This window comes from Brassica napus, chromosome A8, assembly GCF_020379485.1.
Source record: "Brassica napus cultivar Da-Ae chromosome A8, Da-Ae, whole genome shotgun sequence".
Lineage (NCBI taxonomy): Eukaryota > Viridiplantae > Streptophyta > Magnoliopsida > Brassicales > Brassicaceae > Brassica > Brassica napus.
In genome coordinates, this window is record NC_063441.1 from 21454521 (window position 1) to 21469385 (window position 14865).

General features: G+C 33.0%; 2 protein-coding genes across 4 annotated transcripts; both read right to left on the reverse strand.

Annotated features, from left to right (window-relative positions):
• Nucleotides 1–566: 566 nt before the first annotated feature.
• On the reverse strand, nt 567–5828 carry LOC106362156 (tryptophan synthase beta chain 1-like). The gene is made up of 5 exons (XM_013801988.3): nt 5450–5828; nt 4248–4613; nt 3199–3632; nt 2586–2680; nt 567–2470 (listed from the first exon to the last, which is right to left on the reverse strand). Exons 1-5 carry the CDS (start codon nt 5759–5761, stop codon nt 2283–2285), a joined length of 1395 nt encoding a protein of 464 aa, XP_013657442.2. The 5' UTR covers nt 5762–5828; the 3' UTR covers nt 567–2282.
• Nucleotides 5829–10917: 5089 nt separating this feature from the next.
• Nucleotides 10918–14485, reverse strand: LOC106362152 (tryptophan synthase beta chain 1-like). 3 transcript variants are annotated; one of them, XR_007315525.1, is made up of 6 exons: nt 13468–13899; nt 12758–13123; nt 11814–12247; nt 11360–11449; nt 11094–11260; nt 10918–11063 (listed from the first exon to the last, which is right to left on the reverse strand). XR_007315525.1 is itself a non-coding variant. In XM_048738251.1 (6 exons), exons 1-6 carry the CDS (start codon nt 13789–13791, stop codon nt 11046–11048), a joined length of 1404 nt encoding a protein of 467 aa, XP_048594208.1. In that variant the 5' UTR covers nt 13792–13902; the 3' UTR covers nt 10918–11045. The 3 variants fall into 3 exon arrangements, 2 of the variants coding, with proteins under 2 accessions (XP_048594208.1, XP_048594207.1); XM_048738251.1 differs by having other exon boundaries at nt 11360–11454; nt 13468–13902; XM_048738250.1 differs by having other exon boundaries at nt 10918–11260; nt 11360–11454; nt 13468–14485.
• Nucleotides 14486–14865: the final 380 nt, after the last annotated feature.

Sequence of the window (14865 nt, forward strand, 5' to 3'; positions counted from 1 at the left end):
TTATGTTTTATATAATGACAGATATACATGTTCATATAGGGGACATACTGGTCCTCAATTTTTTCTTCGGCAACATTAATTAGCAAGAAGGATTAATAGTATTATATTATTTGCAAGCCTCCATCGTGTTGATATAGAATCCTGTTATTATTAGTTTCAACTTTCAACAAATGTCGACAAATGACAAATATAATAAAATAGTTGGAACGCTATTTCAATGTACGTAAAATCTATATGCATATGAGTTGGTCCTTGTGTTAGAAGACAATGGTCTCTGGGTCTTGATTACCCTCTGTAGAATTAACATAGACAGGTGGAAGTTAGTTGGCCAAGTGTTAATGTCATTAATGGGTCAATATCCGTATCTATATTTATTTTGTTTTCATTTTCATTATGTACTTTTCATCTCTCATTTCTCAAAGATATAGCTAGCCTACATATCAAAATTAATGTTTGTAGTCCGTAGGTACATGGCACTGTGTACGTTTCCAAAATTATCAATTATTCACCCCGGGGAAATTCACCTACTTATATTGTTCAACGAAGACGACATTCAATACATATAATTTAAAAATTAATGGTGATATAGCTAGAATTGTGGCAACAGTACACATTTTCGTTGAAATGTTAATGTCTATGACCGTATTGTTTGCCATCATATGCATAGGCCTCGCAAGAACAATCCGCCTGACAGGTCGTGGCACATGTAGTACTGTAGTAGTAGTAACAAAACTTGTTGTTGGACCAGTGGCTAATTTCATGTTCTGAAAAGAAAGAAACTCTTTATTTTTCAGGTCACACTGAAGCTTGGCGTTGGTTACACAAGTAACACAACGACCAACTAAATCATTCGAATCCGTTCTGTAGGGAACAGCACATTTTCAGGAGAAGACTTCTGGCGAATTCTGGATGCAAATTCCAAACGACCCACACTAACCGTAACCATCACATCTCTCCTTGGGTGCATCCCATGGCAAATACCACATCACCATTTTGGCCAGCTTATTGTACTGCCTGAACTGTCCCGAAGCATCCATAACCAAACGAAATGCTTGTCAATCACGTACTGAATATGCGATATAAGACTTATGTACATTCATTTCGAAGGTCAAGTTACTCGTACGTACCTATAACTTCACAGAACGCTCCAAGTCGGTCGCCCACTTGACCAATATGACTTGGAGCCATTCCAAACCATGATGTGAGAGTGAGGGTCAACCCTGAGTGAGTATTGACCAGGTGATTGATCTTCTGCCCTGTTCCTAGAAGTGAGACCTTGGCTTTCCGATGTGTTATTGTTAAACCAGATTTTAGCGCCAGGAAGCCAAGTATCTGAGGGATGATCAAATCTCTGCCACAACACGGCGGCAGATGAACTGGAACCATCTCTCAGGACTAGGCTACCGTTATCATGTAGAGCCGCTTGAACATTGGCGTTATTGTCGGTAGAATTTAGACCGGTGGACCAAACACTATTCTATAATCGAAACTATTATGAAGAAGTAAGTTTCCGTTCAAGATTTTTAAGGAGATAGAAACCGTGTATAGAGCAGGAGATTGTGGATTTGCCACCCAAACTATAGTTCGTGGAGAGAACTGTTTGTACCACATGCCTCTATAGTGGTAATTAGAAGTACCTGGTCTGAAAAGGCCGAGTTCAGAAAACATCACCGTCAAATACAATGGTCTGGTCTCCTGAAAGAGATTCACTGATGGAGATTGTGTCAACTGCAGAGGAAACATGTGAAACTTGGAGAGACAAAAATATTACAAAAAATCCGTAGGAAGATATGAAGAACACATTCTCTTTGAAGGTGGCCATGTTCGTGTGGAACACAGAAAGAATTGTGGTGATTACACAATGAAAGAAGTGATGATCCACGAGTCAACTCAGTCAAACATGTTGAAAAGTATGAAAAATAATTAAAGCCGAAGACTTTCTGTAGATAGAGATTGAAGGAAGCCAAATTACTCTTATCTCAATATTGTATTTTATTTTATAATTTTATAACGTCTCTTTCTTCTCTTATATTATCAGAGAATCAAAGGTTAATCGAACGAAAGTATTTATCACATAGAGAGATTTATTTTATTTATTAGTAACAACAAATTTTAATACTTAAAGATACTAATTGACGATAATTGATAAATATCAAAAAGCATCTAAAAATTACACTAGGTAACTGGTAGGTTGAAATAATAGATAGTATTTATATTTCATTCATAGTGATGGTTGTGATTGCTTCCATTCGATTGCAAGTATAATGTGGCATCTCGGTGAATCAACAAAGAGAAGAAGGCATGCCTCGTTGAATGAGAGTGTCTAGATCTTTGTCACCACGGCCACTGCAATTCACGACCACTTTGGCACCATCGCGCAGAGTAGGAACAAGTTTGTCGAGGAACGCCAGGGCGTGAGATGCTTCTAAAGCTGGGATTATTCCCTCCAATCTACTCAATAACATGCACGCTATAATAGAAGATTATGTAAGTAATTAATGAAATTCTTGTAAGAATTACAAAGAGAAAAAAAAAAAAGAATTACAAAGAGAGCATATTAGTAAGTAACATAAATAGAGAGGGACCTTGAACGGCTTCTTGGTCTGTTGCTGTGTAGAACTCGGCTCTTCCGCTTTCTTTCAGAAAGCTAATCTCTGGTCCAACTCCGGGATACTCTAATCTGCGACCAATCAAGCATATGTGAGGCTTAGTATGTAACATCTTCTCTTTGGTTCACATAATTAATTTGGTTATCCAACCGTATATAAACTTAGTTTGGAGATTTTGATGCGGCCAGGCAAAAAAAGGGTTCAATCAGACCGGTTCTTAACCGCTTACGAGAGGTGACTTGCATGTGATAAACGTGTAAACCTTTTTAACGATAAACAGACGTACAAGTAACGTTAAACATGCAAAAGTACAAATACAAGTAGAAGATTTCTTATTTGCTATTCATGTCATGCTTTGACTATATATTAATTTATCTATTTAAAAGAAAATCAAGAACTATAATATACCAGACTTATTTATTTAGTTTCATCTTTCTTAAAAGACTAATTTATATACCTAGACATATTTATCTAATTTAGTTCATATTTTTTAAGAGATTTTTTAAAGACTTTCATCATCACTAAATAGTGGCTATTAACTCCAGGATTATAGTTTGAGCAACATATTGGACATAATTTAACCACTTACCCTACTCCTATGGAATGTGGTTTAAGGATCTGTCCTTGATCATCTTGCAATAAGTAGCTCATGGAGCCATGATACACACCAACATCTCCAACGGCCAAAGTAGCTGAATGTTTCCCTGAATCCAGACCCAGTCCCGCGGCCTCTACCCCGACTAGTCGCACATCCTCATCCCCAAGAAACTCATGGAACAGTCCCAATGCGTTTGAGCCACTCCCCACACAAGCCACCAACACATCAGGTTTACCACCCCATAGTTGTTTTGCTTGTCTTCTTGTCTCTTTCCCAATCACGGATTGAAACTCGCGTACCATTAACGGATTTGGGTGGGGTCCTACCACCGTCCCGGATAAGTAGTATGTGGTTTCTAGGTTTCCAACCCAATTTCGAATAGCCTCTGAACTTGCATCTTTAAATGTTCCTTCAACTGATTTCACCTATTAAAATCAGGATAAATTAATTTTATGTTCAGTTTGACCCCAAAAAATTAGTTATGTGTTCTGCATATATGAATATTTTGTTGTTTTGAGAGATTTATTTGAAATAAAAATCATTGTTTTAGAAATCAAATAAAAATAGTGTTAGTTTAGATTTTTTCAGCGATTTTCGCATACACAATTTTTACACAATTTTATTGTTAATTATCGATATTAATTTCTTGCTCGATTATGTATAAGTTCATATTTAGAAAGGGAATGGACCCTCACTTTCTTCATGAGCTTATCAAATATTTTTTAATGTATATATATATGTTAAACAAACTTTTTTTTTGATCAAACTAAACTTGCATTAAGCTTGTGTTATCCTTTATGTTATGTTTGTTTGGTTGGCTAGCTATCAATAGCCTCTTTATATCCTTCTTTATTCGAGTGTAAACATATGTTAAACAAACTATAATGTTTTTTTACCAAAAAAAACCTATAATGTTTTTTTTTTTTTGAAATGACTCTAATGTTTTTTTTTCTGGATAGATAAACCGAGTTACTGTTGCAAGACCGGCTCTGGTTTCGGCTAGGTTATGAGTTTAACTATAGAGTAATTACTAGTTATACCTGAGCACCAAGCAGTTTCATGGAAAGTACATTAGAGGAGTGTTTCTCTATATCAGTGGTTCCCATGAAAACAGTACACTCAATGGAGAGCTTCGCACAAGCAGCCGCCGTGGCGACCCCATGTTGACCGGCTCCTGTTGCTGCCACCACACGCTTGCAACCAAGCCGCCGGGCAATCATCGCTTGACCGAGAGCATTGTTGATTTTATGGGACCCACAGTGGCTAAGATCTTCCCTTTTCAGGTATATTTCGGGTCCACCTCCGGTGGTTTGAGATATGTTCTTGTAGTGTTCGGTTAAACGTCCGGCGAAGTAGAGAGGCGTTTCTCTTCCTACGTAGTCTCTTAACGCTGTAGTAAGCTCCTCCTAATTACAGTTAAAAGCACACATAAGAAAACATTGCACTGATTAATTATCATGCTTAATTTAATACATGTGAAATTTACATGCTAAATGATGACGTCATTAAGTTATTTTCTTACATGTGACACTATGTTGCCTTTTTATTAATGAGATTATTGAAGGAGTTTCTCAAATTTTGAGATATTAAAAGGATTATTTTATAAATATTTTATTTTGTAATTTTTTGAAATTTTTGTGAGAGACACCATTGGTGCCTTATGTGAAAAGGAGGTTATGTGTCGGGATGTATGTTATTTTTATTGTTTGAAAAGGAAAATACTATAAGTAGTCTCAACTGTAATGTTTCCAGTCCTCTTGTCTTTTTGGATAATGCCAGCTGATTTCGAATCTATAAACCATATATTTGTTCTATGATTATGTTTTCCAGGTTGACAATTGCTTTCATTCCTTTGATCCATTAATTTCTTTATAAAAAATGCTTATTTCATAAAGACAAATATTAATTTGTTTAGATTTGAAATGTGCAGTTTATTTTTAAAATATATGAATTTATAGTTGACAATAAAATCTCTTTTCCAATATTCATACGATCAACAGCACGGAATAAGAGTTGTAAAATTTTCCTGTCGATTACAGTGACCTAATTGGTTACATTATGTAGTGCAAAGTGATGAATTAGCCATTAAGCCTTGCAAAACCATGATATTTAATGAAATAGAGGTGGTGAGTTACGTTAATGTGATATAAATATATTATTTGTTTGAGATAAGCTTAATCAATATATGAGAAAGGCCAACCTTTTTTTTTTTTTTTTGGTCTAAATGTTAAGAAAGGCCAACCTGAAATTCATGATCGTTCAAAACAAAATCAAATTCATCTTCGAGATCTCTCAGGGGAGACATCAATGTCTCCGGTACAAACTTTCCACCGAACCTCCCGAATCTACCGTTACCATCGCCACGAAGAAACTGGCTCTCGTCTGTTCTTGTTGGGACAGAACCCAACGGTGGATCACTCGTACGGAGTACATTGCTTACACGGTGTTGTCTTTTGATGGGAACTCCACAAACAACAGAGTTTATCATACGGTGGTTTCTTGTCAGAACCTTAAAAAGGGGTTGCCCTCGTATTTGGATTTTGGTCGACGACATGTTTCTCTCTCTTTTTGTGTGGAAGTACTGATGTTTTATTATATTAGTGACTTTTCTTAAACATTTGTGTTGACGAGTACCTTTTTTATAGTGAGTAGAGGGGTATATGTTTTTTTGTTATGCATCATCCATTGGAATTTACATGTTTAACATGTTAATCTTTACCACTCTCTCCCATGATTTTGAAAAACAACGTTGTCAAAGTGAAAAAAAGTGATTTCGAATGAATTAACTTTACGAAAATTAGTATACCATATGTAGGCCCGCATTCTCAGCGATATGATACATTTCTACTAAGATTGAATTTTACTTTAGGTTTCCTAATCGAATCAGGTTTATTTATAACTTTTATGAAAAGATCCAAAGGTTTATTAACAAGTTTTAATAAAAGATACAGCACTTTCATATTGACAAAATATTTGTTTTATAACGGGACAAGTACATGTTAGTTTTATCCATGCTGTTTATTATTATTCGCTTTTTGTATATATGAATGTTAAGAAATATATATTCGTTTTACCTGGTAGGTATCCGAAATCCGCATACGAGTCTTAATTATATAACTATATTTGCACGGATATTTGTTTTCATTTTTCTATACATAAATTATTGTTTTAGAACATAAGTGGTATATATTTTTAACATTAATCATATACTGAAATGTTTATATAACTATTTCAAATACAATAATTTTATAATTTATATGTTACAATTAATATATTCATGAGAAAATATATTTGAAAATTATTTTGTATTTAATTTATGCTAAATTTTGACCCGTCTTTCAAAGTTGCATTTTTTACTAATATTTTTATGCTTATTCATTTTAGATAATATATTATTATATATAAAAAAAGTCTAAGATATGTTAATTTTTAGACATGTATTATATAGTTTGCTAATTTTAAGCCGTTATATCATCATCTTATATTTTTAAAATAAATAATTTATATTTATAAAAATAAAATTTTTAAATTTATCAATTGAATATACTTTATATCATATTTATTTAAGTATAATAATTGTATTTTAACATGATCATGCCTATAAAGTAGATAAAATAAAATATAATTTATTTATTTTTTATTTTACAAACGATATATTTAAAATGAAAATATATAATGATTAAAGTAGTTACAAAGATTTTATATTTTTAGCTTTAAATAAATGCATGTTAATTTTTATACATATATTATATAGTTTGCTAACGTTAACACATCTTACCAACGTATTAGATTTTATTTTTAAACATAAATATTTTATACTTACGAAAATAAAATATATAAATTTATAAATTTCATACAATTTTATTATATTTAGCTCAATATAATAATTTCTTTTAATATGATTGATTATGATTATATAATAGATAAAATATTATAGAATTTTTTATTTTTTTTTATTTTATAAACGATAACTGAATATATTAATGTATAATAATATTTCAAACTAATTTCAAAATTAGTGAAAATATTAAAATATAATTTTGAAAATGAAGATCTTGTAAAAAACTTTTAAAACAAATTTGTTAGTATTTTAAAATAAATATATTTATATTCAAAATGAAAATGAAAAGATATCAAAAGATACTATGATTAAAGTATTTTAAAGATTCTATGTATTATTAGTCTTAATAAAATACGTTTAATAGGATTTCTAACTGAGGTTCCAAATTAAAAAAATCACACATTAAAGAAGTCATGATTTCTATTTTAATATATAAGATTTATATGCCTTCTATTGTAAGACGTAAACATAAAAGCAAAAAACATACGTAAACACCCTTTCACAAAATAAATGACAGTAACAAGCAGTTTCTCTTGTCGAGATATAAGAAAAATAAGAGGTTGTAAATGCATGTTCACGATGCGCCTCTATAGTCTTCGAAGATAAGAGTAGATTTTTCTTGTTTTATTTTGCACGTTTAAATAATGTTGCATGTTTTTTTTTTTTTTTTGACGAAGTAATAATGTTTTTTTTTTTTTTTTTTTTTTTGATAATCCAGGGGGTTCCCCACTTACGTGGATCATTCCCCTGGATCCGGTTAGGCAGCGGTCCACTTCACCCGGAAGGGCTTTACCTGGGCTGGGGACAAGGCCTAACACCCAGTACCGCATTTGATGACAGAATGGGTAGTTCGCCTCCGCTTGGCGTCGAACCCGTGAGCATGACAATTGGCCCACAAGGTCCTTACCAAGTGAGCTACCTCATCCCGTCTCGAAGTAATAATGTTGCATGTTGCTAGCGTAAAACCTGAGATCTAAAATTTTAACAGATATCTACAGTACTAGGTTGTTTTCTGATTATTGTTTTGAGGGTGGGCTGCTTTCATGTAAATATATGTATACTAACTTGATAAAGATGCCAGGTTAGTATTAAAAAAACTTGACAAAATGCCACCATGACAATTTTTTTCTTCTAACTAGCCAATCCTTTTCCTATTAATACATAATAGATGTGTTTTGCTAATACATATTAGCTGTTTTTTGCTAATACATGTTGCATATATGTACTTTGCTGATACATGTTAGATGTTTTAAGAAAGTTTCTTCAGTTCCTTCTATATTTCCATCTAACTAACTGGTTTTTTTTGTTCTTTGTCCCCCTTTTATAAATGTATAATCACCTTTTTTATTATACCTAATATATGTTTTATTAATGAAACAAAGAGAAGCTATATCTCAAGAATGACAATAATAAAGGTGATTTTGTGAAAACATAAAAATGGACTGATGAATAAGTTAGAACAAAATAGAGTAAAATAATTTATTGTTGTTTTAGCATAGTTAGAATTTCGTGAACAAAAATACTAAATAGAGAATGGAACCTATAGATCATAGAATTCAGTGGTATTTAGAATGGAACCAAGTTATATGCTCGGTTCCAAGCCTGGCCACCAGTTGATGTATTAGCCTTGGTCTATATTTTGTTTTGTCATAAAACATAATAATAACAGAAGTAAGGAATTTGACCCAAAAAAATAGAAGTAAGGATAACAATCTGCTCTTATTCTTCATCCCTGGTCAGTAAATTTATAGGTTTTGGCCCGAAATTTTTTGTAATAAAAAAATTATAGTGGATTTCCAACAAGAATTGAACCCGAATCACGGATTGCATACTAAACACTCTTTTACTATTCGAGCAGCACTTGTTAACTTGTGTCGCCTAGTGGTGAGTAAAACTTTCGGTTGACTTGACTCTTTCTATTTTCTCACGCAATTCACATGTTCTTTGAAAGTTCAAAGTGTGAACCGACAAATTAATCATGATAACTGCAGTACATCACATTTTTACTAAGAGCATTTCATCATTATTAATATCTAATTATACTATACATGTATTTCAGAAGAATTGTATACACAGGTATCATATTCATATATATCCTGACTATTAGTTAAGATCATCCGATCTTAATTTTAAAGCTCCACGTATCCTATATTCGAAAATATTTGATATTGGACTGGATCTCGAATCTCATTTATTTTGAGGTATGCAGGCATTTTTCTCGTTAAAACATGGTATTTAACATAAAAAAGAAAGTTCTATCCTTTCTACGTGTTCTCTATTCCCTCCGCAGCGACGAATTTCAAAGCCCATTTGAAATAAAATACAATAAAATACAAATACAATAAAGAAAATACAATAAAGAAAATACAAATTTGTCAAAAAACCTAATTACCTATATTGTATCACTATATTGATGATTTGACAAAAACCTAATTACCTACATTACCAAGTAGTACACGTACGCCTAATTGTCGCTCATCATTTGTCCTTTTATTTTTCAGAATAGAGAGGAAGCTAAAAGCAAATCCATCTTTAGTTCATTTCAAACGTTGTACTAATACTATTACAAAAGTGGTCTAAGCATGTCAAGTAGGATTTAAATGTTGGTTTACATTAGGAAAATTAAATCAAATAAGCAAACAAAATTTAAAGATCAATACCTAACGAAACGTTTAAATCTTTACAGAACAACATAGAATTCCATTGTACCTTTTTAATTATTTAAAATAATGCATATGTAATTGACTTCACTTATCCTTTTTAATATTGTGTTTACTTTTGTTTTAATTTCAAATTATTCCATATGCCTTTATTTTTTATACGTCATAGTTTTAAAAAAAATTGAACAGCTATATGTTATTAAAATATATTAGTAAGTCTAAATAAATATTTTTCAATTTATTTTATTTTTTAAAATAAAATGCTAGTGTGTTCTAAATAGAATGCTAGTACGATCCTTACTACGTACAATTTGAAGATGTTTCTCAAATTATTTTTCCTGGGGAGGGATTTTTGAATTACAGTTATCATGATGCAACTTCCTACTTCGGCGTTTAGGAGATAAACCCAAATTTACAATCTGCTACATATAAGGACAGATAACATGCTAAACTCAAAATCTTGTTTTTTCTAGTGGTAAAGATGTTTTTCTTTTGAAGAAAAGAGATATACGTTTATTAATGGTAAAGGTATTAAATATTTTTCTCTACGCAATGACCATATCCGGACACAACCCGCTTCGCATGCACCTTCACATATCTGTTGTGTTGCTCTGGTCACTTTCATGCAAGCCCGGCCCATAGCATATGCAACATACGCAATGGATTAGAGCTCAAAAATGTTACGAGTTTTTTTAGCTTGGAAAAAATAACTCTGAATGTATATTAGATTTTTTTTTTTAATATACAATAGACGAAGGCACAGTTTTTAGAAAGATTGAGTAGGGCCTTTAACTTGTTTGGGCTGTTGCTGCTTTCATGCATATTGGCATACATTCTCTGTGACACAAAGGCAATACTTCCTATCCTAATAGTGCTTCTTTTCCAGCCACTATCTCTGTGACTCTGTCCCTGACAGAACCGTAATTATCATCAAACTCATGGTGGCCAAGCTTCTGCTCCGGCTCTTCATTTTTTGCTTCGTACGTGAAAATAATTGATCGGAGTAATATTAAGGGAGAAATGGTTTCTTGGAGGACAAGGAAAGGATATTGAACAGAAGGGGATTGTAAAGATTCAAAGGTAATCTGGCCTTATATGTGTTCGGTTTTCCGTTAATATTAACTATTTCAAAAATAGGGAATTGTCTTCTACTCGTTTTTACTTGTAACATGGAGACAGTCACATATTGTCTTTTCAGTCAACAATATGTCATTTTGTTTTATACTCGATATGAATATTGACTTTCGTTGCATTATGGACTAATATTATTAGTCGGATTTATTATTGTTTTAGCCATAGTGTTGGTTGCAAATGCATCTATAGGAGTTATACAAGAGTCAAGTGTAATGTGACATCTTGGTGACTCGAGAAAGAGAAGAGGGCATGCCTCTTTGGATAAGAGTGTCTATATCTTTGTCGCCACGGCCATTGCAATTCACGATCACTTTGGCACCATCATGCAGAATAGGAACAAGTTTGTCGAGGAATGCGAGCGCGTGAGATGCTTCCAATGCTGGGATTATACCCTCCAATCTGCTCAATAGCATGCACGCTACAATAGACGAGATAGAAGATTGTTAGAAGTGAATGAAAAATCTTGTTAGAATTATAGAAATAGAAGATTTTTTGGAGTAGTAAATAACGTTAATACCTTGAATGGCTTCTTTATCTGTTGCTGTATAGAATTCGACTCTCCCGGTTTCTTTCAAAAAGCTTTTCTCCGGTCCGACTCCGGGATACTCTAACCTACGACCAATCAAGCATATGTGAGGCTCAGAATACTTTACATAAAGACCCCTCTTTGATTTACAAATATAATTTGGTTATCCAAGATTATAATAAAAATATTGCTTATCCAACCGTAGATTAAATTCAGTTTCGGATTTTGATCCGAACGGTTCATATCTATCAGACTATCACGATAGATGACTTGTGTTAAATGTGAACACCTTTTTATGATAAACAGACGTGCAAGGTTACTTTTTAACATTTTTATTTTCAGTAGTTGTGCTAATTAACTCCATAATAATAGTTTGAATAACTCTTTAGAAAAACACACATAAATATATATATATATATATATATATACATAATTTAACACTTACCCTACTCCTATGGAGTGTGGTCTAAGTATCTGTCCTTGATCATCTTGCAACAAGTAGCTCATAGAACCATGGTACACACCAACATCTCCAACGGCCAAAGTAGCTGAATGTTTCCCTGAATCAAGCCCCAGTCCCGCGGCCTTGACCCCTACTAGCCGCACATCCTCATCCCCAACAAACTCATTGAACAATCCCAATGCGTTTGAACCACTCCCCACACAAGCTACCAACACATCAGGCTTACCACCCCATAGTCGTTTTGCTTGCCTTCTCGTCTCTTTCCCAATCACAGATTGAAACTCACGTACCATTACCGGACTCGGGTGTGGTCCTACGACCGTCCCTGATAAGTAGTATGTGGTTTCTAGGTTTTCTATCCAATTTCGAATCGCCTCTGAACTGGCATCTTGAAATGTTCCTTCTAAGGATGATACCTATTAAAATATAAAAACGAATTTTATGTTCGTAGATGAATATTTTATTGTATCAGGAAATATTATTTGTAATAAAATCTTCATTTCTGAAAAATTATTTGTAATAAAACTCTTCTTAAAAATAAACAGGTAATGTAGTTTATCTAGTTTACGGTGATTCTTTTCATAGGTTTTACTGTTAATTACCAACAATTTTTTTGCTAGATTTTTACTTAACTTTTTTAAATTTCCGGTACCTATGTTTCAAGATTTTTTTTATCTCAGTAATTGGTCTCTTGACGTTTTGTATATGTTAAATACATAATGAAATTCATAATAGAAATTAGGAGTGGATCCTGATTCTCTTCATCGATCCATGGGCAAATATTTGAAACCAAAATGAAAAAAATATATATATTAAAAAAAACTATGAGCCTTTGGTTTCCGGATAATAATTAAGAAAAGTTTGTGGTGCAAAAGTTAGGTTCGATTAGGTTATGAGTCTAATTTATATATAATTACTAGTTTTACCTGAGCCCCAAGGAGTTTCATGGAAAGGACATTAGAGGATTGTTTCTCTATATCAGTGGTCCCCATGAAAACAGTACACTCCAAGCAGAGCTTTGCACAAGCAGCCGCGGTGGCGACCCCATGTTGGCCGGCTCCTGTGGCCGCTACCACACGGCTGCAACCAAGCCGCCGGGCAATCATTGCTTGAGCGAGAGCATTGTTCATTTTGTGGGACCCACTATGGCCTAGATCTTCCCTTTTCAGGTAGATCTCGGGTCCATCTCCAGTGGTTCGAGATTTGTTTCTGTAGTGTTCGGTTAAACGTCCGGCCAAGTAGAGAGGCGTCTCTCTTCCTACATAGTCTCTTAACGCTGTTGTAAGCTCCGCCTGATTATACAATTAAAAGGGGCATAAGAAAGACGTTCCATAGATTAATTATCATGTTTATGTAAAATACATTTTAATTGAATGCTAAATTTATTCAAAACAAAAACCATTTTTGTTTACATTTACAAATGCACCATAAAATAGAAGAAAAAAACGTGATTTTTTTCTATTTCTATCTATGATTTGGCACTGGTCTTGTAGAAAACCAGTATCTATACATGTATTATATTTATACTAAATAGAAATTAGTATCGTATATATTTATTTAAAATTAATGCGAAAATATGTCGACTATTATATTAGTAGAGTTTTTGCCCGTAATCAGATATATGAGAAAAGCCAACCTGAAATTCATGATCGCTCAAAACAAAATCTAATTCCTCTTCAAGATCTCTCAGGCGCGACATCAAAGTCTCCGGTACAAACTTCCCACCGAACCTCCCGAAACGACCATTACCGTCGCCACGAAGAAAGGGTCTCGCGTTAGTTCTTACTGAAACAGAAGTCACAGAACCAAAAGATGGACCACTCGTACGACTGAGTACGTCGCTTACACGGTGGTGACTTTTTATGGGAACTCCAAAAACAACAGAGTTTATCATACGGTGGTTTCTTGCCGGAACCCTAGGAAGGGGCTGCCATCGTAACTGGATTTTAGTGGACGACATTTTTTTTGAAACGCTGATGTGTAATTATTTTGTGATATTTTTTTACCAAAAATTTGGGCTGACGCGTTCTCTTTTTATAGTATATTTTTTTGTATGAATCGATCTGAATTATTTATGCATGATCTGAATTATTTATGCATGATCTTGTTGTCGCATTTTCCACGTGTCCTCTTGATTTTGACGAAACAACATACATGTATTATGAATGTAACTTTCTTTCAATCATTGTGCGTTTGCAAATAATTTGTAATGTCTTTTACCTAAAGACGTAAACGTACAACCAAAAAAAGGAAGAGATGTAAACGCTCTTTTACAAAATACTAAGTGACAATACAAACACTTCCATAATTTTGCAAAGTGAGGTCTTGATTAAGAGATTGGACAAGAATATGAGGAACAGATTCACCATTCTTCAAAGAAGATGAGATAAGGAGTTGGTTGGAGGAATAACCTTTTGGTTTGGTTCTATATAGTTTTTTTTTTAAAGGAGAATGAGTTCTAAGATAAAACAGGAGAGGATAGTACATCATAATTTTAATTTTGGTCACACTTGATGTAAAACAATATTTTTTATTTGAATTAAATTTAACATTTAATTAAAAGAAAAAACATTTTCTTTTGTTGGGATTAAATAATGATATTAAGGGTCCAAATAATAACACGTGAAACAACTGCGATGCGGTTTTAATGGTAACAAAAACACATATAAAAAGATTTTGTTACAACGACGTGTTGTGTTTGTTTCACGTTTGTTTGTGTCGACTGATTTTAACATACAAACTCATACTTAATAAATAGTAACAAAAACACATATAAAGAGTTTTTTTTTTTTTTTTTGGTAAAACATATAAAGAGATTTTGTTACAACGACGTGTTGTGTTTGTTCCACGTTTGATTGTGTCGACTGATACTAACATACAAACTCATACTTAATAAATATATTATATACTGGGATTTGGTATATAAATCCAGATCAAAAAAGATTTGTTACGAAGAAGTTAAAGATGAAGAATCGTACTTTCATATATTTAAACTTGAAAATGATAATTAAATTAGTGAGAAAAAGAAAAGAAA

Coding starts and splice junctions, on each gene's coding strand:
- LOC106362156 (XM_013801988.3), bottom strand. CDS start 5,761: ATGTCGTCGACCAAAATCCAAATACGAGGGCAACCCCTTTTTAAGGTT. Junction 4,614..5,449: donor TGAACGATCATGAATTTCAG/GTTGGCCTTTCT, acceptor AACTGTAATTAG/GAGGAGCTTACTACAGCGTT. Junction 2,471..2,585: donor AGACCAAGAAGCCGTTCAAG/GTCCCTCTCTAT, acceptor CTTCTATTATAG/CGTGCATGTTATTGAGTAGA.
- LOC106362152 (XM_048738250.1), bottom strand. CDS start 13,791: ATGTCGTCCACTAAAATCCAGTTACGATGGCAGCCCCTTCCTAGGGTT. Junction 12,248..12,757: donor TGAAACTCCTTGGGGCTCAG/GTAAAACTAGTA, acceptor ATATTTTAATAG/GTATCATCCTTAGAAGGAAC. Junction 11,455..11,813: donor CCACACTCCATAGGAGTAGG/GTAAGTGTTAAA, acceptor GATTGGTCGTAG/GTTAGAGTATCCCGGAGTCG.